Source organism: Capra hircus, chromosome 2, assembly GCF_001704415.2.
Source record: "Capra hircus breed San Clemente chromosome 2, ASM170441v1, whole genome shotgun sequence".
Lineage (NCBI taxonomy): Eukaryota > Metazoa > Chordata > Mammalia > Artiodactyla > Bovidae > Capra > Capra hircus.
In genome coordinates, this window is record NC_030809.1 from 55,524,903 (window position 1) to 55,550,446 (window position 25,544).

The 25,544-nt window shown below is 40.7% G+C and overlaps 1 protein-coding gene across 1 annotated transcript; it reads left to right on the top strand.

Annotated features, from left to right (window-relative positions):
• On the top strand, positions 660 to 16,823 carry SDPR (serum deprivation response). Its single transcript, XM_005676284.3, has 2 exons — positions 660 to 1,475; positions 14,409 to 16,823. The coding sequence occupies exons 1-2, from the start codon at positions 993 to 995 to the stop codon at positions 15,201 to 15,203; spliced, it is 1,278 nt and encodes a 425-aa protein (XP_005676341.2). The 5' UTR covers positions 660 to 992; the 3' UTR covers positions 15,204 to 16,823.

A 25,544-nucleotide genomic window follows, 5' to 3' on the forward strand; every position in this document is an offset into this window, starting at 1 on the left:
TGCCTGAGAGTCGTACTTCTGGGCATGTATCAATAAATGCCTTGCAGAGGTAGGCATTTGAGAAAACCTCTCCACCCTGATTCAGAATTAGTGACAATAAATCAGCATGGTAGGTTCTTAAACAGACCACACCTTTTTTATTTGGCTTTTCCTGTTTCAATTTTACTTCTCATAAGAAACTGTTTAAAGTAGTTATTCAAAAAGTTCCCATCTATATTACATGATAACTGCCCATAACAGGATTGGATGTTTTAACATCCCTGAATTTCAGTCTCTTTCATTTTATCTTGCATCTGCAATTGCAAGAGGAAGAACTGGGCTGTTCTTGTCTTAATCAGTTACTTCTATCCCTTTGAAAATTAAAAACCAACACTACGGGCTTGACTGCAAGTACCCTTTAAATTTGGCCTCTTTCCGTGGACACCAGGCATTCTGAAGCCCATCAGTCTGTTCCAGGGCAAAGGCAAACGATACTTTCCATTACAATAACTTGTATCCAGGAAAAAAAAAACAAAACAGGCACTCTGCAGCATACGTAGCATAGCTGCCAGAGAAAAGTTTACTAGCTTTAGCCAATTGGAGGCTATGGCCCTGGGCCAAATTAGCATGTTTTTCTCCGCCTCTAGATGAAGTCAGGAGTGAAATATGACATTGAACTTATTCTTAAAAAGGAAGAGGCACAGGAAAGAAAAGCTAAACCTGCAGGAAAGTGCCCTGTGCCAAGGAGAACGCGATTAGGAAGCTGTGTACATGCCTCTGAACCCTGAGTGGTTCTCAGTTCTGTATCCTTCGCCTCCCACTGGGTGGAGTAGGTCTTTTAAGAGCAGCTGGAATGCGGTTCCCCTCATCAGTGTAGCCAGTTGTTGACTGTCTGAACCTCTGCCAGTCCTAGAGAGCGGTGCTCCGAGCTCAAACCCGAGGGCGAGCTGGTCCTTCTCACCACCAGTCCTTCTCACCGGGGCCAGAGGAAAGTGCCCACCTGTGCAGGAGCCATGGGGGAGGACGCTGTACAAGCTGAAAAGTTCCAGCACCCAAGTCCCAACATGCGGCCGGAGAAGCCGGCCAGCTCCAGTCCGGTGCCGTCCTCCACGCCGAGCCCCAGCCTGCATCTGGGGAGCCCGGAGGAAGCCATCCGGGACAACTCGCAGGTGAACGCTGTCACGGTGCTCACGCTCCTGGACAAACTGGTGAACATGCTAGACTCCGTGCAGGAGAACCAGCATAAGATGGAGCAGCGGCAGATCAGCCTGGAGGGCTCGGTGAAGGGTATCCAGAACGACCTCACCAAGCTCTCCAAGTACCAGGCCTCCACCAGCAACACGGTGAGCAAGCTGCTGGAGAAGTCGCGCAAGGTTAGCGCGCACACGCGTGCAGTCAAGGAGCGCATGGAGAAGCAGAGCGCGCAGGTAAAGCGTCTGGAAAACAACCACGCCCAGCTCCTCCGGCGCAACCACTTCAAAGTGCTCATCTTCCAGGTCAGTGCCCCTGCTCTCCTCCCACCCAGCTGGGCCTCCTCAGCATCCAAGATCTCAGTCTGCCTGGCTGTCCCAGCCATTTGTACATCTGTCCTGCCTGTCAGAGATCACACACACACACAAGGCATTGTCCTCTCTGCCTGTGAAATCTGCACACGGGGGGTGGGAATTTCCCGGATAGCTGCAGCCTAAACCCAAGGCCTCATGAGTTAGCAGGGTGGAGTCATTTGTCAAGAGCAAGTGGATGCACTCCATACAGGCTGGGAAGGTGAGCAGGTGCAGGCATCCTAGTCAAATTCATGTGTCTCTCTGCATTGTGAACGTGGGGCTCTGACTGCAGCTGTTAGTTGGACAGGGCAAATTAATTCAGCGGCTGTTTATTAACTCTTTGTGGAAATGAGGGAGTCGTGTAAGTTGTTTTTTGTTTAAGCAACAAGTCAAATTTATAACTTTTTTAAAGCATCCCTTTGTCCAAAGGTCACCAGTGTTTGGGGAACTAAGTATTGATGACTGATTCCATTAGAAATGAACTAGCCTCTTCCTATTAAGACTTTTGGACAAAATAATCTTGTTGCACTCTTTTCTAGCAAATGATGCACTAAAACTATAGAGCATAACTCTACACACATGCTAGATATGCTTGTCATTACTCAGAGAGACCATAACTGTAAAGTAAAATAGTTACAAAGAATATTTTCTTCTTCAAATGGTTGCCTTGGAATAAAAAGGCCACTTAATTTTTTAATGCCTCAATAATGCAATTAATGTAGCAAAAGGCTATTTGGGGACAGGGAGGTTGCGTGGGGCTGTTGTTCCGCCAAGTAGTGGGCATTTGTCAATCCAAGGGCAGCCCTGCCTAATGCTGGAAGCCCTTCCGCCCGGTGGAACCCAGCCAGTGCAGAGCCCAGGAAGCAACTGCCATCCCTGCCCCAGGGCTGTCTAGTTGTGACCATGTGAATAGGAGAGGATTTCAAAGCCATGGAGGGGCGAGGCTATAACCAACTGTTTGATTGTGAAAGGCACACAAGAAGAGCCTTCATCTCCCCAAAGAGATTTAGAAACTGGAATTTAAACCGAGGGAGCCTTCTTTTTCTAAATGAATCTGCTCTGCCAAGTCAGAACCTAAGCCCCCTTCCTCCATAAAAGGAAAGAAAGACTCATCTCGCTGCTTTTTTGTCCTCCCCCAACTACACTTGAGGTTATAAAGCTTCAGGCAGCTGATGTCCTCCTATACCTTGCAGGCTTTTGCGGTCCGGAAATTTTTTAGCTTTTAATGCAAATGAAATAGCTTTTCATGCACCAGATGAACTGAAGAGAGATATGGTAACTGCCTTTCCCAAGTCATACAAGATCCCTATATTATTAGCCTGGAAGATATTATAAATCTCAACTCTCAAGGCATTTCTAAATTAAATACTGATCTCCAAACAAAACCAAACATGTACAGACCTGTTTAAATCTGAATCATCAAAGGAAATTTCCCTCCTTCCAGTATGAATCAGAGAGATTATCTCTTGTCCTATCCCTCAGTGAAGGAGGAAAAACAAGAAATTATTTATCTAGTAGAGGAAATCACAATATGCTGGGATCAGTTTTTGTTTTGTTTTGCCACAGATGTTCTGTGGGTGCTGGAGGGAGGGATGGGGGAAGATAAGTAACTAAAAATTTCAAGGGAACTGTAAATATAACATTTGAAAAAAAAAACAACTATTGGAAACTTAAAAACATGTCCTGCTGGTGAAGCCCTGCCATGGTCTTTTTGTCAGTGGATTGATAGGTATAAAATTGCCACCAGAAATTATAGGATTTCTCCATAGAGTGAGGATGAGGTGAAACAGGCTCAAGACCATTGTAGAGGCTACAAGAATCCAAAGCAGCATGTTCAGCTCCATTCAGAGCCTCTTAGCAGACAGCTCCCAAGGACATTTTTTTTAAAATTTTACTTTGTTTTACTTTACAATGCTGTATTGGTTTTGCCATACATCAACATGAATCTGCCACGGGTGTACATGAGTTCCCTATCCTGAACCCCCCTCCCACCTCCCTCCCCATACCATCTCTCTGGGTCATCCCAGTGCACCAGCCCCAAGCATCCTGTATCCTGCATCGAACCTAGACTGGCAATTCATTTCTTACATGATATTACACACGTTTCAATGCCATTCTCCCAAAGCATCCCACCCTCTCCCTCTCCCACAGAGTCCAAAAGTCAGTTCTATACATCTGTGTCTCTTTTGCTGTCTCGCATACAGGGTTATCGTTACCATCTTTTTAAATTCCATGTATATGTGTTAGTATACTGTATTGGTGTTTTTCTTTCTGGCTTACTTCACTCTGTATAATCGGATCCAGTTTCATCCACCTCATTAGAACTGATTCAAATGTATTCTTTTTAATGGCTGAGTAATACTCCATTGTGTATATGTACCACAGCTTATAAAAGCAAAAATAAACAAATGGGATCTAATTAAAATTAAAAGCTTCTGCACAACAAAGGAAACTATAAGCAAGGTGAAAAGACAGCCTTCAGAATGGGAGAAAATGATAGCAAATGAAGCAACTGACAACTAATCTCAAAAATATACAGGTAACTCATGCAGCTCAATTCCAGAAAAATAAATGACCCAATCAAAAAATGGGCCAAAGAACTAAATAGACATCTCTCCAAAGAAAATATACATATGGCTAACAAACACATGAAAAGATGCTCAACATCACTCTTTATTAGAAAAATGCAAATCAAGACCACAATGAGGTACCATTTCACGCCAGTCAGAATGGCTGCTATCCAAAAGTCTACAAGCAATAAATGCTGGAGAGGGTGTGGAGAAAAGGGAACCCTCCTGCGCTGTTGGTGGGAATGCAAACTAATACAGCCACTACGGAGAACAGTGTGGAGATTCCTTAAAAAATTGCAAATAGAACTGCCTTATGACCCAGCAATCCCACTGCTGGGCATACACACCAAGGAAACCAGAATTGAAAGAGACATGTATACTGCAGTGTTCCTTGCAGCACTGTTTATAGTAGCCAGGACACGGAAGCAACCTCGATGTCCATCAGCAGATGAATGGATAAGAAAGCTGTGATACATATACACAAGGAGTATTACACAGCCATTAAAAAGAGTACATTTGAATCAGTTCTAATGAGGTGGATGAAACTGGAACCTATTATACAGAATGAAGCAAGCCAGAAAGAAAAACACCAATACAGTATACTAACGCATATATATGGAATTTAGAAAGATGGTAATGATAACCCTGTATGCAAGACAGCAAAAGAGACACAGAAGTATAGAACAGTCTTTTGGACTCTGCGGGAGAGGGCGAGGGTGGGATGATTTGGGAGAATGGCATTGAAACATGTATAATATCATCTATGAAACGAATCGCCAGTCCAGGTTCGATGCATGATACTGGATGCTTGGGGCTAGTGCACTGAGACAACCCAGAGGGATGGTACGGGGAGGGAGGAGGGAGGAGGGTTCAGGATGGGGAACTCCACAGTGTTTACCTGTGGCGGATTCATGTTGATGTGTGGCAAAACCAGTATTGTAAAGTAATTAACCTCCAATTAAAATAAATAAACTTATTTTTTAAAAATTAATTAAGAAATAAAATTGCAGTGACTAGAAAAAAAATAAAGTAGGGGGTTTTAGAGTAGTAAATTATTATATATATTTCAGTTCTTATATTACTATATTCATTATGCCAGTGAATATAAGTTGTGTTATAGAGTGGTCCAGTATAGGGGTTGAAAAAAGATACACAGACACTGTTTCAAATCCTAGTTTCACTGCTGGTCAATTATGTGCTCTTAAGCACATTTTCTGGAGAAGGCAATGGCACCCCACTCCAGTACTCTTGCCTGGAAAATCCCATGGACGGAGGAGCTTGGTAGGCTGCAGTCCATGGGGTCGCGAAGAGTTGGACACAACTGAGTGACTTCACTTTGACTTTTCACTTTCATGCATTGGAGAAGGCAATGGCAACCCACTCCAGTATTTTTGCCTAGAGAATCCCAGGGATGGGGGAGCCTGGTGGGCTGCTGTCTATGGGGTTGCACAGAGTCAGACACGACTAAAGCGACTTAGCAGCAGCAGCAGCAGCATGCACATTTTCTAGCTTTTCCCTCATCTGTACATCTTATTAATATTTGAATATATTAATAAGAGCAAAAGTATTTTGAGGTCTTAATAAGCCCTGAACAATCTGCTAAGCATCTTTCTGTCATTTATCTCAGTTGCCCCAATTTACAGATGAGGATGCTGAGATTTAGAGATGCTTACATCTTGTCTGAAGTTATTTAGTAAGCAGTGATGAAGCTGGAATTTAACCTCGTGTTTAATTGATTCCAAAATATGTGCTCTTAAATATTAATGTTTCTTCCCACATCTCTTTCTCATAGGGTGAAAAATAAGTGGATTTACATATTCAAAATGGTTAGTGACTGTCATGGTGTAAGAGCTCAAAGACTAGAAGCTCTTCCTGGGTGGATCTGAAATACATTTTCATGGAGACGTGGCTATATTGTGCTGGTTAGAAATGTGGCTTTTTAGTAAGAAACTGATCCCACCCTACCTAGGATCTGCAAACAGCTATGCTTTTGCTTTTTTATGTGCTATTTATTAAAAGCTACACACACACACACACACACACACACACACACACGCACACACACATTCATTTACTCACTCCCACTCCTTGCCATACATTGTATAACAACTGCCCTGGTGAAATCAGTTACCACCAAAGCAAAAGAAAGCAAAATCCTTGAAGAGCACAGGCCTCTGCCCAGAGGGCCTATTCTAAATACACCCTTCTAGTAGCCGCATAGTCTTCACTGTGCTGGGGCATAGGGTAGATGCTTTCTAGACCTGAAGAGTGATGAGGGCAGAGACTGTACCAGGCTCCACTTCAGGTCTTGAAGTTGTTTGTCACTTTTGGTCTACTTGACCCCTATGCTAGACTTTCCCTTATTAAATCCATTGCTTTTCTGGTTTCAGACAAAAAATAATTAATATAAAAGTAAGAGTGAGGGAAGAAAATCTGTCATCTGACCAGAACACATTCAGTCTTGTAGTGTTTAGAAGATTATGTTTCCAGTTTGTAAAGTCCTGTTATGTTGTCTAAAATCTGTTGGTGCCTTTTGGTTGGTTGGTTTGTTGATCTACTAGATACTTATATATTAGCATTTTTTTTAATTCTGAAATTTTTCCTATTTAAAAAGTCACTTAAGTCTGTGCTGAACTTACAACATTGTTGTAGCTGTTAAGCCTCTCCTGCATTAGCAATTACTTCAAATTATAACCAGTAGAATCTAAAACTGGAGAAAATTCATCTCCTTTTGAGCAATAAAATAAACTGTAAAATCCCTGTTAAATTTAGCAGCTTCCCTTTTTATATTTTTTAAAAATAATAGGTTAAGATCTATGTTTGAATTCAAAATACTGTGACAGAAGCTGGTATAAATGAAATAAGACTCACTGGGGTTGCTGATCATAAAGCAAATGCTAAAGACTAATAAGGCTAATACCTTGCTTGTAAGTGCATAGGTATCTTTTACTAAAAATAAAATCTGTACAGGAAATCAGTGAATTTACAGGTAAGAGGAAATTTTCTCTGTTGATTGAAGAGACTAGAATTTCACGGTAACTGGCCCTGAGGGTGTGATACTTACTTAAGGCCTCTTAAGGTTCTAGTAATGATTATTTGAAAAAGCAGTCTGGGAATGATTTCAAATCCAGGGAACAAAATGAGAGTACTCATGAACAGTTTACACTTTCATCCACATAAAATTGTGAAATTGGGTGAAAAGAGTAAAAGTTAGATATTTACTATGAGTATATTCATGGAGAACCAAGCCTATAAATGTGTTCAAATATTCATCATTTGGGTTCCTTTGATAAGAACAGAATTATAGAAAGGTGCTAAAATTATAACATCTTCAGACTATTTTAATTGACTTTTTTATAGACTATACTTCATCCAAAGCCACTGTTCTGAAAGCTGTTAATTTAGTACAGACTCAGAAGAAATGAGCATATAGGTAATCAAAGCCACATTTATATGACAACTCACGATGTTTATATCACATTGATTAATATTCCAATAAGAGGATTTTGGTTTTGATATGCTAATTATCCAGTGACCTTTAGTTGAAGAGATAAACAAAACACTAGTTTTTATGTTATAATTTACACTTACTGAATGCCAGCATTGTCTCAGGCATTTTAAACAAATAACTGATTATTGTTAGTATTTCTTCAAAAAAAATCATTACTTCTCTCATAAATTAAAAGTCTAGATTCTCAGATGCAAGGCTTCCAAGTAAGTGTTGCCCCCTCTGTTGTTTTGTAATCTGTATCTGTTTGAACAAATAATAAATGTTCTCCAATGCAACTCAGGTCCTACAGTTTTGATTCTTGAATGAAAAAAAAAAAAGTTTGGCATTTGTACCTGTGAGATCACTTTTGCAATCTGTGAACAAGTTTTTTATGAGATTTAAGTTAATATCACAGAATCAAGTATTTCAGAGCTAGAAAGTAAAGTCGCTCAGTCATGTCCAACACTTTGCAACCCTATGGACTGTAGCCCACCAGACTTCTCCATACATGGAGAAGAGTACTCTAGGTAAGAGTACTGCAGTGGGTTGCCATTTCCTTCTCCAGGGGATTTTCCCAACCCAGGGATCGAACCCAGGTCTCCCACATTGTGGGCAGACGTTTGACCATCTGAGCCACCAGCACCTCAATAATCATTTAGTTTAACCTCATTTTATATCAAAGGAGCAGAGGCCCTCAGAAACAAAGTGACTAGCAAGGTTTCATTTGATTAATAATATAAATTATAATTGAATTATGAAATGAGTGAAAACAAACACTATAATCTCACTATGGCAAAGTTCATGTTTACTGGGTTTTCTACAAGAGCTTTTAAATAATTCAGTGTGGTTTGTTTTTTGTTTTGTGGGTTTTTGTGTACAACAAAAAGCACCTAACTAGTGTGATCTTAAAAAAGAATTGAGCCCTTGATAACACTGAAAAATAATGAAACTTTTAAATCCTCAAGAATGTGAAAGACTGCTCAGGGATTATAACTAATGCATTTTATTCTTATGACTTGCTGATTCCACTGACAGCTGCCTTAGGGGTGCAGTTCTAATCAATGGCTTTATCCACTTGGCAATCTATACCTCCAGAAACACAAATCGGAGAAAACCATCAATGTGTAAAAGAGACCTATAAATCAGAATGTCAGGTGGGCATAGTTCCATTTTAATAACTAGTATTTAGAGATTATTGGATAAAACATTCCATGGACACAAATTTATGGTCCTCATATCCCTCCAGGATGCCACCACACCCCTGTGGGAATGTAACCACCTTTGTTGTTTCCTAACAATGAAAAAGATGTTAGTGACAGGAGAGCAAACTGCCTATTCAAGCTTTTTTGTTTGTTTGTTTGTTTTTTATTTTTTTAATTTTAAAATCTTTAATTCTTACATGTGTTCCCAAACATGAACCCCCCTCCCACCTCCCTCCCCATAACATCTCTGTGGGTCATCCCCATGCACCAGCCCCAAGCATGCTGTATCCTGCGTCAGACATAGACTGACGATTCAATTCTTACATAATAGTATACATGTTAGAATGCCACTCTCCCAAATCATCCCACCCTCTCCCTCTCCCTCTGAGTCCAAAAGTCCGTTATACACAGCTGTGTCTTTTTTCCTGTCTTGCATACAGGGTCGTCATTGCCATCTTTCTAAATTCCATATAAGCTTTTAAATGACTTACTGTAGGCTTCCTTTTCTAACGCTAGTCATAGAATCTTCTCCTTTAATGTTGTGTGTGTCTATTTTTTATGTGCAAAGAGACTTTGCTTCCATGAGCATCAGTGCAAGAAATGCCCAGAATGTTTTCCAGGTTCTCTGTGTTGATATCTACATACAAGATGGAGACTATTAGTTAACAAGAATTAATATGAACAGCAAACAAGAGAAACTGCAAGGAAAAATACTGCTTCTCAAGAGTTCTTTTCACTCCTTTTCTCTTTCACGGTATAAGCATGAAAACATATTCAAATAATATTAATATTCATATATGTTAGAAGTGTACTGAATGGTGGCCCATTCCAGCATGCCTGTCTGGAGAATTCCATAGACGGAGGAACCTGGTGGGCTACAGTCCATGGGGTCACAAAGAGTCGAACACAACTGTGCGACTAAAACTTTTCACTTTAGCAAAGGTCCTGTAAAAGGTCAGAACCAGGAGCAGCTGATCAGTGGGGCTACATACCTTTTTGCAAAAAAATCTGTAAGGCAAACAGTCAACTGCTACTAGGGGCCTCTACTAGGAAGAACTACCCATGGAAGCCATGCAACCGATAAGGGATTCTTAATGCCATGTTCAGAAGTCACAAACCCTAAGTGAATATATAGATAACTAGCATAGTTAATGGAGAAGGAAATGGCAACCCACTCCAGTGTTCTTGCCTGGAGAATCCCAGGGACAGCAGAGCCTGGTGGGCTGCCATCTCTGGAGTCGTACAGAGTCAGACACGACTGAAGTGACTTAGCAGCAGCAGCAGCAGCAGCAGCATAGTTAAACATTGACAGAATTGAGGATGATATTTGATCCTCTCCCTTGAAAGAGCCATCAATCTTAGAATATATAAGAGAACATAGATTAAAACCATTACAGCAGGAGTCTGAAGGCAGAAGTATCACCTCACCCATAGGCAGGTGAAATATCACTTATTCCCATGAGATATGTATGTTAGGGACTAAACAAGGACAGGTGAGCAGGTAAGACTGGACACCTGGGGAACAATGCAGTTACAGAGGAGCCACTGTCTGTAGTTCAAGTTGAATTTCCACCACTCTAACAGTTTTTGATAGTCAAATGCATCTATGTATTTTATTAAAGAATAGAGATTTTGAAGAGTGTTAGCATTCTTCAGCTTCTAAACAAACATTATGGAAGTGTAAGACCTAATATATTTAGATGTTCACAAATTCCTGTGTGAAAGGAAAGGACTGACCTTCAGAACAGAACTAGAAGTCATAAAATAAACACTGTCCAGTAGACGTAACACAAAATACCGCTTGAGTAATTAAGATGACAGCAGAAGCATAGCAGTTGGCCAAGAAGACATATCTCACTTGTTTTCAGTTGCATAAAGACACATCCAACTCATTCTGGATTATGTCTGTATCTGCTAGGTTTACTTTCATAGTTGGAATCAAAGAGTTTTTGTATAATTTTCCCCAGCATTGTATGAAAGAATTCAATTGGGTTTCCCACCTTCCCTCAACTGCCCTCATGCATGCAGTGTGATCTACCAACAAATGACTTCTGATTTGCCTGATAATGGACTTTTCCCAAACTGTCCTCAAAGGATGCAAAATGAGTGAGACAAAAGTCTCAACAGTTAACTGTGCTTTTTTGACCATAAAATTTATATTGTATTAAAAATGAAATATTATTAGTTTAAGTCTTTTAGAAGTACAGTTAATTTGTCCATCTTTTACAGAGGTTGAAGAAAAGAAAGTTATCAGAGAAATATTTTGATTATCCTGAGATTATACTACACAAAATGTACTTCCTATCTAGTAACCAAGGCTTATTTTTAGTTTTCCACCTGACTTTCTGCCTTCTTCACTAAGGACTTTCATAATTGTGTCCAACTCTTTGTGACCCCATGGACTGTAGCCTACCAGGTTCCACCATTCATGGGATTTTCCAGGCAAGAGTACTGGAGTGGGGTGACATTTCCTTCTCCAGGAGATCTTCCCAACCCAGGGATTGAACCCGGGTCTCTGGTAGGCATTGTAGGCAGACACTTTACCGTGTGAGCCACCAGGGAATATCATACTGTATTAAAAATTAAATATTATTAGTTTAAGTCTTTTAGAAGTACAATTAATTTGTCCATCTTTTATGGAGGTTGAAAAAAGGGAAGTTATTAGAGAAATCTTTTGATTATCCTGAGATTATACTACACAAGATGTGCTTCTTATCTAGTAACCAAAGCTTATTTTTACAGTTTTCCACCTGACTTTCTGCCTTCTTCACTAAGGACTTTTAATAACATTTCACTGAGCTCTTGGTTTCTTCCTTTCCTGCAAGTAACTCCTGTCAAACCTTCCCAACCCTCTTGTCAAATCCCAGAAGTAATTTTGCTTCTGGACTAAGTATCAGAGTCCTAGTTATTTCTGTAGTCTGCTACTCATCCACTGAGAATAAAATCCTTCCTTAAAAATGAAAACCATCGAGCCCCTTAGGCCTGGTTCTTCTCTTTTCCCAGTGGCAACAGCAGTCAACAAACGTCCTTCCAGACACAGAGCTAAGTCCATTGTTTCATAGTGTCCGACAGAGGGGCAAGCTCCACTCCAGCCATCCTCGTGCACTCTTAGGAAGCCTCCTCACCCAACACACACTCATTCAACAGATAGCTGCTAGCTGTCAGGCACTACTCCAGTCACTGAAGCATAACAGTGAACAAGAGACAAAAGTTCCCACCCTCTCGGGGAATACACATCAACGAGAAAGAGACAAATTGAGACTTGTAACATGGCAGAGTTGCTCTCTGTAAAGGTCCATGTTATAAACGACTCATGGGAATCCCGAGCACCTTTCAGTTTTTTCCTTTATTATACTGTGTTTCTGACACATTCTGTGATATTCAAAATGGGAGAGTGTGGGGAAAGCTCTGGGGAACAGAGTTTGTGATTTCTTCATTCTGCTGAGGAGTCTCTTCAACCAGATGCCCCGCTTTCTGCTCTATCCAAAACTTTGTTTCTAACCAACGCGTGGAAAGGACTCTGCTATGAGTATGTGTGTGTAAAGTGGAGACACGGGGCTGTATCTTTTCAGAGAGTAATGAAATTATACTACTTGGTGGTTAATAAGGAGAGGGATTTTTTATTTTCTCTAGATTAAAACATAGTTCACTTAGTCTTTGTAGGGAGAAGTTAAAGGTATACACCCATAGAACATATCTGTGATCATAACCGCAGTTTTATTGACTTTTCAATCAATCAAAATTGCCAAATGGGAAGGAAAGCTCTTAACATTAACATAAACTGGCTCAAAGGGTAAAGTGTCTGCCTGCAATGCAGGAGACCTGCGTTCGATCCCTGAGTCAGGAAGATTCCCTGGAGAAGGAAATGGCAACCCACTCCAGTATTCTTGCCTGGAGAATCCCATGGACAAAGGAGCCTGGTGGGCTACAGTCCACAGGGTTGCAAAGAGTCGGACACGACTGAGCGACTTCACTTTTACTTTGCAAGAAGTTTAGCTCCCACATAGACTTATAAATTCACTAAACCAGTTATTTTTCAAACTGAAAGTGTACTGGACAGTCCACAATATAATCAGGTAACACTGAGACTCGGCTTGCAAACCCGGCTGGCAGTGGGCTCTGGAGCCTGGCCCACCTCAGCATTCTTGCAGAACCCCTCACACACTTGGGAATGCAGTCTGAAAGCTGCTAATCTAGGGCAAATCCTCTTGCTCACATTTGAAAGAAACTGAGACCCAAGGAGATTAAGTTATTTGCTGAAGGCCTCCCAGCCACTGTACAGTAGAGCAAGGATTGAGACTCAGGCCTCCTGCCGCAAGTTCTGCCCACAGTGCCATTTCTCCCAGTGAAAATGTGAAGGCACCTCGCTGGCTGGCTCTCATTGTCCTATATTTAAAGAAAACTATAAAAATCAAAGGGCTTCCTCTGCTGTATGACCCAAGGCTGTCTGAAATCTCTTTGCTTTGCAATGCTGGAAAACCATCTCCCTTGCACTTTGGAGGCAAGTTTTCAGGCTCTGCTCCCTGCGACCTAATGAGAGGCAGATCCTTGTACACCTAGAAGCTGGAAAAAGAGGTGTGCTGGGACTAAGGGGAGGGGAACAGATTCCTGAGTTTCTCTGTTCACTCTAGGTAGGGGCTGAAGTATTCTTGCCCAAGGAAGTCCTACTTAACAGATAGGCTTGATAAGCTATACCTGGCAGCATGTGTCCCCCCGAATGACTCCAGAAATGGCCATAGTATATCACCTCTCCTTATAATGCTGACAACAGATGTTCTAAACCACAGAGTGTCATGAGTTGGGTCCCCAGTAAGGCTGTACCTTCCTTCCTTGACTCCAAATTTATGTCATTAGAAAAATTACGCATGCTTAGTCACTTCAGTTGTGTCTGACCTTGCAACACTATGGACTGTAGCCGGCCAGGCTACTCTGTCCTTGGGATTCTCCAGGCAAGAATACTGGAGCGGGTTGCCTTGCCCTCCTCCAGGGGATCTTCCCCACCCAGGGATTGAACCCACATCTCTTATGTCTCCTGCATCAGCAAGCTGATTCCTTACCTCTAGTGCCATCTGGGAAGCCCCATTAGAAAAATTAGTGTGCATTTTAAAACAGATACGAAGGTTGACTATACCTTTTCTTTTGACTTCTAGTTGGGGATAGAACCTGGTGTCTAAAACAAATGTCGGTGAGTGGCAAGAACTGGGAAGTCCTCACTTTTATCTTCTAATTTGACCTCCAAGCTCTTTTGCAGTGGGTTTTGGCAGGAATAGAGCCTGAGGGTAGGAGAGAGGCCCGTCTGAGTTCACAGTAACTTACTTTAGCTCCTTTATCTAGGCAGCTTCCTGGTCTATCTGCACCACAGCCCACTTCCCTCCCTGCCTGTCACTGATAGAGCCCTTGCCAGATGCCCTCATAATATTCCCAACAGGCAACCCTTGGCCTTACCCAGCCTGAGGCCAAATGACTTGATCAGTTTAGAATGAACCTTCATATTCTAAAAAGCTAAAGCCGCAGACATTGGGTTTCTGTCATGCCAAAAACACATAACACAGAAATTACAGCAGTTCAGGACTATTTGTGACATGTGTTATTAACATGAAATCTACACTGCCCATCTTTTCAGGAAGAAAATGAGATCCCTGCCAGTGTGTTTGTGAAAGAGCCAGTTCCCAGCCCAGGGGAAGGGAAGGAGGGGGAGGATGCTGATGAAAACAAGTCCCTGGAGGAAACTCTGCACACAGTGGACCTCTCGTCCGATGATGAATTGCCCCATGACGAGGAGGCCCTGGAAGACAGCGCAGAAGAGAAAATGGAAGAGAGCAGGGCAGAGAGAATAAAAAGATCCAGTCTCCGGAAAGTGGACAGCCTCAAAAAGGCATTTTCTCGCCAGAACATTGAGAAGAAGATGAACAAGCTGGGGACAAAGATCGTATCTGTAGAGAGGAGAGAGAAGATTAAGAAATCTCTCACTTCCAATCACCAGAAAATATCCTCAGGGAAAAGCTCCCCCTTCAAGGTCTCTCCTCTCACTTTTGGGCGAAAGAAAATCCGAGAGGGAGAAAGCCCAGCAGAGAATGAGACCAAATCAGAAGACATGCCCAGCAGTGAGATGGTCAATGACTACGAGGAGAGCTCGTTTGCAGAGGGTCTTTCCGAAGCGTCCCTCACCAGTGCCCTGGTGGAAGGGAAGAGCACGGAGGGCGATGCTGGGACAGCGGCCTCAAGAGGGAGTGACTCAGCCATGGACAGCAACGTCGACTTGACTATTGTGGAAGATGAAGAAGAGGAGTCAGTGGTCCTGGAACAGGCACAGCAGGTGCGCTATGCAGGAGACTATGTGCTAGCCTCCCACGAGGCAGAGCGATCAGAGGAGGAGCCAGTGCAGCCAGCTGTGCTCCAGGTGGACCAGACTGCTTAAATGCACAGCCCTCTGTGAACCAGCTTGTGCTTTCAGTTAGGTGGGTGACCAGAGCTTAGAAGCAAACTCCTGCACATCTCCAGCACTCCCCACTCACACCATGTTACTGTCTAGGCAGTCATCACTTGCTCCACAATAGGCACACACACCATGACCAAGATTTATTATGAAGGCAGCCTGTCAGGGTCTATGCTTCTAATGTACCCTTCACTTCCATTTCTGTAGTCCTCAAGACTGCCCAGAAGAAGAAATGGAGTAGTCATAAAACACTGATCAATGCGGCTAAGTCAGAATCACCAGAGGCTACGTAAGACACTAATTATGAAATATGATTCAATTTTTTGTCATTTCATGAGCTTGCTGAACAGTGTATCAATAATATATTGAATTTCCATAGAACTCTGTGAATCTATATTCTTCAAGTGTGTGATTATATAATATACATATGTATTTAAGCTAAAGAGATAACTGTATTTCAGAAAGAAAACACTTTTCTTTCTGAAAAAAGTTAGAAGAGAAAGTTCAGTTGGATATTCACATAGTAGAAACCACTGTTTATTGAAAATGAGGGTGAAATGAAATTGAAAGACATTCAGCTAATGAAGTAAGATATGTAGAAAAGCCAGAACTATTAGAAAAAACTAAAGAGAAGTTGGAAAATAAGGAAATAGGAAACAAAGAATGCCAAAGAGAATGAAGACAGAGAGAAAAAAGCATGTGCTCAGAAGTAAAATATTTACAATACTAGTTCAAGTATTTCACTCCTTATATAACAATACTAAAGAAACTCATATATATTGGAATAGTATGTTATATCTTCACAATATTTTTATTTTCTAATATTTTCAAATAATGTAAAAAACATTTTACTATGTTAAAGGTGCATTTTTCCTTCATAAAAGACACTACAAGTACCTCTCTAAGGAAATTCAAAAGAATGTCTCTTTAACATTGGAATGAACATTTATCTTCAAACTTAATACATACTGCTTTTCTTAGGGAGTTGAATCATACTATTCTTTATTGCTTTCCAAATTTGAAATAATCCTTGCACTCCAAATGATGTAATGTAAGTTTATAAGCTGTTAGAATCAACAAGTTGGGAAGAGAAAGATTCTAGTTTTCCTTTTTTTGTACATAACAGTAATTTCATTCCAGGTCATATTTTATTTATATATTTTCACAGAATATTAATATGTTTCTTAACTTCTTAAAGTATGCTAGTGTTTATGTGTATGTGCACATTTACTCAGACAGTGTAGTTATTACTATTGCCTAACATTATACTAAAATATTGCTTTTTTTTAAATTACAGAATGGTAATGTTTTAAGAAGACTATTATAGTTTAAAGACAGCTATATCAGAGAACAGATTTCCTACCTTAAGTATATACCACTCACTATTAGTAATCTTATAAATATAGATAATCTGAAACAGTGTTAACAAACTGTGCTTTGCCTTATAAAAGGAAGAGTATTAACAAATGTACTAATGGCATAACTGATACAGCTATGTCCTTATTTTGCGATAATGTACCCCATATGTTATATTGTTGAACTAACAATGACTGTTGAAGAAGGCTAAATAAAACAAAAAATAAAAAGCGTACAACAATGTCAGTTTCTTGGTGGAACAATTTTAAAACAAGCAGAAAGAACTGATTATTAACCTCTCTTCAAAATATAGGCCATAATGTTGGTTGTTTCAGTCTTGATTTCATCTATTAACTCTGCTTTCTTTTCCCCCTGATCTCATTTAGAAATCCAAGACTCATTCTTCAAGTTTAACTTTCTTGACATCACCTTGCCAGCTCTGGAGAGCATCTGAATTTATTGTAGCAGCTGATGAATTTGATAGTTCTATCTGCATTTTTATTATTTTGTACCAGCACTTATAATACCTCAAATAGCCCTGCAGACATGAATGTTTTGAACTGTATGTCTTGAACTGTACATTCAGTTTATTCACAGAGATACACCTTTGCTTTCTGCAATGCCATTCAGTTGGTTGAAGACTTAATTTCACTCAGGGTCCTAAACATGCCTGTTTAACCTTTACCAGTTGCTGTTACTTCTTGCAGCTGAGGAACTGGGAGATCCAGCGCTAATGCAATATTTACATTTCCTTTTCAAAAATGCTTCTGTCACTTGTTCCTAGAAACTATCTGCATGTCAGTGAAAAACTGCACTCAGGTATCTTTTTGGATTTGACTGACAGACATTTATTCTGTATTCCTCATTTGATGCATTAAAATCCTGATCAATAAAACAGAATCAGGAGAGATGAATGTCAGAAAATACATACTGTAGCGATTAGAGAGAGTGCCAAATGTGGGAATGAAAACTATTCTGTATTATTCTTGAATTATTTGCATACTGGTGGGGCTTCGAAGTCCCCAAATTAGTTATGTCTTCTTCACACCCATGCAATTACCCATTCCTAACACTGTGCCCAGAGCTCAAGAACTGGATGGGTTTTCCCCCAAGGATTGGTTATATATTAATTAGCACTGAGATCCATATCTTAGAAATATAATTCAAGAATAAGAAGTGTCTATTACATGGATCCAGGCACTCTGTCTATCAGATCTAAGAGAAAAAGAAATGCAAAAAGGCAAAATGATTGTCTGAGGAAACCTTACAAATAGCTGAGAAAAGAAGAGAAGCTGAAGGCAAAGGAGAAAAGGAAAGATATATCCATTTGAATGCAGAGTTACAAAGAAAGGCAAGGAGAGATAAGAAAGCCTTCCTCAGTGATCAGTGCAAAGAAATAGAGGAAAGCAATAGAATGGAAAAGACTAGAGATCTCCTCAAGAAAATTAGAGATACCAAGGGAACATTTCATGCAAAGATGTGCACAATAAAGAACAGAAACGGTATAGACCTAACAGAAGCAGAAGATATTAAGAAGAGGTGGCAAGAATACACAGAAGAACTAACTATACAAAAAAGATCTACTTGACCTAGATAACCACAATGATGTAATCACTCACCTAAAGTCAGACATCCTGGAATGCAAAGTCAGGTTGGCCGTAGGAAGCATCACTATGAACAAAGCTAGTGGAGGTGATGGAATTCCAGTTGAGCTGTTTCAAATCCTAAAAGATGATGCTGTCAAAGTGCTACACTCAATATGCCAAAAAATGGAAAACTCAGCAGTGGCCACAGGATTGGAAAGGGTCAGTTTTCATTCCAATACCAAAGAAAGGAAAAGCCAAAGAATGTTCAAACTGCCACACAATTGCACTCATCTCACATGCTAGCAAAGTAGTGCTCAAAATTCTCCAAGCCAGGCTTCAACAGTACATGAACCAAGAACTTCCAGATGTTTAAGCTAGATTTAGAAAAGGCAGAGGAACCAGAGATCAAATTGCCAACATCTGTTGGATCATCAAAAAAGCAAGAGAGTTCCAGAAAAACATCAACTTCTGCTTTATTTACTATGTCAAAGCTTTTGACTGTGTAGATCACAATAAACTGTGGAAAATTATTTAAGAGATGGAAATACCAGACCACCTTACCTACTTCCCGAGAAATCTGTATGCAGGTTAAGAAGCAACAGTTAGAACTGGACATGGAACAACAGACTGGTTCCAAACTGGGAAAAGGAGTATGTCAAGGCTGTATATTGTCACCCTGTTTATTTAACTTATATTCAGAGAACATCATGCAAAATGCCAGGCTGGATGAAGCTCAAGCTGGAATCAAGATTGCGGGAGAAATATCAATAACCTCAGATATGCAGATAACACCACCCTTATGGCAAAAAGTGAAGAGGAACTGAAGAGCCTCTTGATGAAAGTGAAAGAGCAGAATGAAGAAGCTGGCTTAAAACTCAACATTCAAAAAATGAAGATAATGGCATCCAGTCTCATCACTTCATGACAAGTAGATGGGGAAACAATGGAAACAGTGAGAGACTTTATTTTCTTGGGTTCCAAAATCACTGCAGATGGTGACTGCAACCATGAAATTAAAAGACACATACACCTTGGAAGAAAGTGAAAGCCAAGTCGCTCAGTCGTGTCCAACTCTTTGCGACCCCACGGACTGTAGCCTACCGGGCTTCTCTGTCCATGGGCTTTTCCAGGCAATAGTACTGGAGTGGGTTGCCATTTCCTTCTCCAGGGGATCTTTCCAACCCAGGGATTGAACCCAGGTCTCCCGCATTGTAGACAGATGCTTTACCATCTGAGCCACCAGGGAAGCTATGACCAAATGACATATGGTCATTTAATATGACAGCATATTAAAAAGCAGAGACATTACTTTGCCAACAAAGGTCCATATAGTCAAAGCTATGGTTTTTCCAGTAGTCTTGTATGCATGTGAGAGTTGGACTATAAAGAAAGCTGAGGGCCAAAGAACTGATGCTTTTGAACTGTGGTGTTGGAGAAGACTCTTGGGAGTCCCTTGGACTGCAAGGAGATCTAACCTGTCCATCCTAAAGGAAATCAGTCCTGAATATTCACTGGAAGGACTTGTGCTGAAGATGAAACTCCAATACTTTGGCTACCTGATTTGAAGAACTGACTCTTAGAAAAGACCCTGATGCTGGGAAAGACTGAAGGCAGGAGGAGAAGGGGACAACAGAGGATGAGATGGTTGGATGGAATCACCAATTCAATGGACATGAGCTTGAGCAAGCTCCGGGAGTTGGTGATGGACAGGGAAGGCTGATGTGCTGCAGTCCATGGGGTCGCAAAGAGTCAGACACAACTGAGCAACTGAACTGATACTGATCCTGATTACATGGATCACATCTCACAGAAATGTCAGCAAAGATGTCATTTTTCCATGAGATCTTATTTTTTAAATATATAGATGTATATTTCAACAGGAATATTTTCTTGTCTCCCTTTCCATTTTGAATCTAGCATAGGGTTGCATTTCTTTTTCTAAATAAAAATAAAAGACTGGCACTAAGGCCAGTTCTATGCAAAATAAAGATTTTTTTTTTTTTTTACGTTTATTGTAAGATGAAAGCTCAGAATGTTTCTGCTCTGAGCGATGTTCATGCAGAACAAGGTTTGAGCCTCCTATATTTCAGTTTACTATCAGGAAACTAAAAGCTCCTTTGACACAGCCAAGCTGCTAGTGCAAGTAAAGGTTATAACAAATGTCATTTGGTACATTAGGACACTAATGCCCAGGTCCAGTTAATTCTTGCTCAAAAGTTTGTTTATTGCCCTGCAGCCCAAGTCTAAGTGATTTTATGTTGGAAATTGGGAGTATGAGGAGTTGAGGTACAGGCAGCAATCATTATTAACAGTTCCATAGCAACCACAAGTCTTTTCCTAAAAACCAAGACTCTGACACTGAAGAACAAGTTTTAGATGAAATTGGCATTGGACCTTTGTATACTGCTTGATCTGGGTATCGAGATAGAGACTTCTGCAGCGAGGACCTCATTTCTAAAGGGAACAGGCAATAAGTCATACTATTAGAGATACATTCTTCTTATTTTTGTTTTAACCATTGCCTTATCCTTTAGTATTTGAAACTCTAAAGTTACCTTTAACTCTGCACACAAACTACCCCAATTAAGAAGCTATACCTTTAGCAAAACAACTTGATATTCATAATGCTTAAAGACTTTCCACTGTAAATCAATTCAATATTTATTGAGCAATATAGCCATTTGTTTTTCCTACTTGGTAAAATTCACAGTGCCCAAAGCATGAAGACACAAGCATAGGGGAGAGGCAACAAACTTTCTGACAGCTTACTTTACACCAGGCTGGGTTAGCCAATGGTCAAGTGTACTGAATACCTACCACATGCTAGACACAAGCACCGTCTCATTTAATTAAATGAATCCTATTAAAAAGGTATTGTTTTTACACCTGAGACTTTTGAAGTTAATCTACTACTCAAACTAGTGGGGAGAGTGAGGGAATTCCAGCATTCTTAACTACTGGAAGTTCTCATTCATCATATTACAATTTAACTGTTTTTTCTTTTGAAGGCCAGAGTTCAAAGACTTATCCAAGTTCATGTAACTATTGGGTGTGATAGTCTGTACTCAACCCCAGTCTGAAATCCATGCTAAACTACCAAAACAGACTCCTAATTATATCACTTACCCAACTGTGCTTAATTATGAATCACTTTATAAGCTCTCTGATGGTATGGTATTAACTTCATTTTATCACCCCTTATACAGCACCACATACAGCTGCACTTCATAAATGATTTTAATGATTGTCATACTAATGGTAAGAAAAAGCCGTTCATGATTCTCAGAGAGCCACACAGAGACTGTTATTCAGATATGCTGAGGCCACAGAGGGGCTTCTATGCTCCTTGGCATTGTTCATTGTCAGTGGCTGCAGGGTTCACTGTGGGGCACAGTTTAATAAGTGCAAGCTGTCAACAGAGATAGATACTGGAACTGGCTAATTCAAAGATGGGACAAGACGTCTGCCTTAAACTCTTCAAGTTAAAGGAGTCATATTCCTGTGTCGTGCTAGAGAAATCACACTTTATCCTGCCTGGACACATCCTCTCATAGGCTGAAATTATGGGCAAATGGCAAATCAGCATGGGGTGGGGGGAGTGTGGAGGTTTGGGAGTAGTATGAACCCTGATGATACAGAGACCAAGCCTCCGAAGATGATTGCTACAAAATCGTCCAGCTGTCTTCTCAGGGAAAATGGGAGCTACGTCAAGCAGATGCTGGTGCCTCCACTTCTGTGGGCAAGCAGTCAAAGAAAACCCTCCAGGCCAGCCCTCATTCTTCAGATATATGCTGCAGGCAGTGGTGTCTTCCCAGGGCTTTGGCCAATGGTCACAGACTCAGATGCCTGAAGGGCTCACACAGGAGTAACATGGCTTGAGGGGGTGTCAAAGCAGTTACAAGTGGGCTCTGACCTCGCTTATGGACAGCCTCATCATTCATCTGCCTGGAGGCAGAGCATTTGCTAATTCCCAGAAAGTGATGGAACAAGAGCCGCCCTGGATTTGCGGTAAGCTGGCACCCACCACCCAACTCCATTTGCCATGTGGGAAGTCAGGCCCAGCACTGCCAAAGCTTCCACTTCTGTTAAGAAGAGCCAAAATTCGGATTTCTTTTTTACATGAAAAACTCCTGGCTTTTTAAATTTCTGGCAATTAGTTTGAACCATCGTAAACACTGTTTGAGCCCATTGGAACTCTCTCTGCTGTCTGCATGTAGCCTTGGCAAGACCACCAGTTTCTGACTCCTTATCTATAAGTGAGGACTCTTGGGTTCTCCTTCCTCTCCCTGAGGCACATACACAGGAATAGAGAGCTACTGACAGGATTGGATTTGCCTTGAGAAAAAACACAAAATTTTTCTTAGAGAAATAGAAAATGCAAAAATACCCTTGCCAGAACTTGTAAGAAAATTTCTCTTGCCACTAACTGCATCTGTGAAAAGACTGCTGTTAATGCTGTATAATCAATGCCCTGAGGAGACAGTCACCAGTCACAGTGAGAGGTGGTTATGTTCTCTTATGGGAAAGCACCACTTCCTATTATTAGCATCACTACCTACATGTGGGTTACCTGCAGAGCCCCTGGGTATCAAAAGGATAGGTATCTGGGATAAACTGAGCATATACTGTGACTATCCCATTTTTATGTTCCAATAGAAAAATGTCTCCTCCTATCAATAACCTGGAGGTCCTACAGAAGACAAAAAGCAGGGCTGCACTCTGTTCTCCCATACATCATAGCCAAATGGCCAGCCAATATGCCAGTTCTTCGATTCTTTACTGTTAGTAACGAGGTACTAAAGGAAAACAATACAGCTCAATTTTCTGGATGCTAAATTGAAACTTCAGAGCTCAGAGTTGAGGGGGGGAAAAAACCTGATAACCCATTTAACACAAGGGGCAAGACGTCCTTTGTTAAGGAGAAACTTTATGCTTGCAACCACCTGAAGCTCTATGGATGCGCATGGATTATCTATGTTCTCTAAGGTCCAGTGAGGGTTAACCAGATCCAGAACCCCAAGAACATGCAGAGAAAGGCAGTTTATTCTGGGGAATGTGCCCTTATTTGAAAAATCAAATTTCCTAGGGACTTTACATTAAAAATTTTAAATTTTTTCATAATTAAAGGAAGTCGCCCAGCCACTTCCTTCTCAGAATGAATGAAGAAAAGCAGTATAAATGACAACCCACTACAGCATTCTTGCCTTGAGAATCCCGCAGATGGAGGAGCCTAATAGGCTACAGTCCATGGGGTCGCAAAAAGTCGGAAACAACTGAGCGACTTTCACTTTCACTTTCACGCTTAGCTTTATGGGATTGCCCCCAAAATTAACCAGAGAAATTGGATGCAATTCCATTGTCTCTTTAATTCTCTTTTTTTTCTTTCTAGTATCACTTTTTTTTATTGTCAGAGATTGAAAGATCTTTTCCAACTACCTTGTAAGCTAGACATCTCAGATATTAAATAAAAGCAGTTGGGCCTGAATTATCCAATAACCACAGGGAGTTTTTATCCGCAAGAAACATTTTCCCAATAAAAGTACCCATTTTATTAACATTTATTGGGCATCTATATGTGCTGGGTCTGAGGATTAGACTGATAAGAGAAGAGTCTTTACCATCTAGGAACTTTCTATCTCCTGAGCAAGGGGAAGTGCTGGGAGCCCCCTACACAAAGAGTTTACAGAAGCAAAGCAAGAGGGAACAAATAATGTGCAAGAATAATTCAGCCTTAAGGAAATTGTTATTTGAGAAACAGTCACTCGAGATAGTTAATGGAGATCCTGTAGCTTGGCTGGAATTTCCAGAATGAAGATGAAAGGAATCTAAACAGTGGAAAGTACAGGTAAGCGGCTGAGTACACAAGAGTAGAGATTTCTCTGCTCTGAAGTATGAAACAAAATGGTCGAAGGGAGACTCTGAATGGAAGAAAACCTAGAGTCTTTGAAACTCAACAACAACAGCAAGCACGTTCATTTTATTAATAATTCACAAGTAAGCATGGAGCACACACCACACACCAAGACTTGTGGAGGTGCTGGGTTCACTGGTTCACTGCAGACCAACAGACATACCCTTCCCTCCTACAATCCCAATATGCCCTGGAAAAAACTACTTTTTAATCACTCTCTTGCCAAAAGTTATCAAACTGGTTTTATTTGGGGGCTTTGTTTTGTTTGTTGGATTTTAGGGAATTTTTCTCTCATGGAAACACATTGCTAATTTATGTTATATAATAGCTTTGCTACAATGAGACAGGAATGAATGAACAAAATATACAATAGAAATCAATGAGAAAATCTGACTTACTTTAGGTAAAGTAACTTTACATCCCACTTTGAAAGAGTATATATTCTCTTTACAATAGAGGTGGGCTTTTTAAATAACACTTCCTAAGATACTTGATTTAATTAAACTTTACTTAATGAATTATTAAGTAGGGGGAAGTGGTCCATAATCCTAATGCCCAGACATGGTGGGTTCTCTGTTGATGGATCACAAGACTAAAATCATAGTGTCTCATCTGGAGGCTCTGAGGAAAATCTGCTTCCAAGCCCATTCTTGTTAGGTGAGTTCGGTTCCCTGTATTCAGCTATAGCATGGAAGTCCCCACTTCCTTGCTATCATCCTTGCATGGCTCTCAGCTTTTAGTAGTGGCTCACATTCCTTACCAGGTAGTCCCTTCCATCATCAATCCAGCAATGGCACAATCTTTCTTGTGCTTTGAGTCTCTGACTGCCTCTTCTCCAAGCAGCAAAAGAAACCTCTCAGGCTTTAAAGGTCCTCCTGTGATTAGATCAGGGCCACTGAGATAATCTCTCTTAAAGTAAGAGAGATTCTCCATCTTTGGCTACAAAGAATATAATCAAATCAAATCAATCAAATCAAATCAGTCAGCAAAAACAAGACCGGGAGCTGACTGTGGCTCAGCTCATGAGCTCCTTATTGCCAAATTCAGACTTAAATTGAAGAAATTAGGGAAAACCACTGGACCATTCAGGTATGACCTAAATCAAATCCCTTATGATTATACAGTGGAAGTGAGAAATAGATTTAAGGGACTAGATCTGATAGATGGAGTGCCTGATGACCTATGGACTGAGGTTCGTGACATTGTACAGGAGACATGGATCAAGACCATCCCCATGGAAAAGAAATGCAAAAAAGCAAAATGGCTGTCTGAGGAGGCCTTGCAAATAGCTGTGAAAAGAAGAGAAGCAAAAAGCAAAGGAGAAAAGGAAAGATATAAGCATCTGAATGCAGAGTTCCAAAGAATAGCAAGAAGAGATAAGAAAGCCTTCCTCGGCGATCAATGCAAAGAAATAGAGGAAAAAAACAGAATGGGAAAGACTAGAGATCTCATCAAGAAAATTAGAGATAC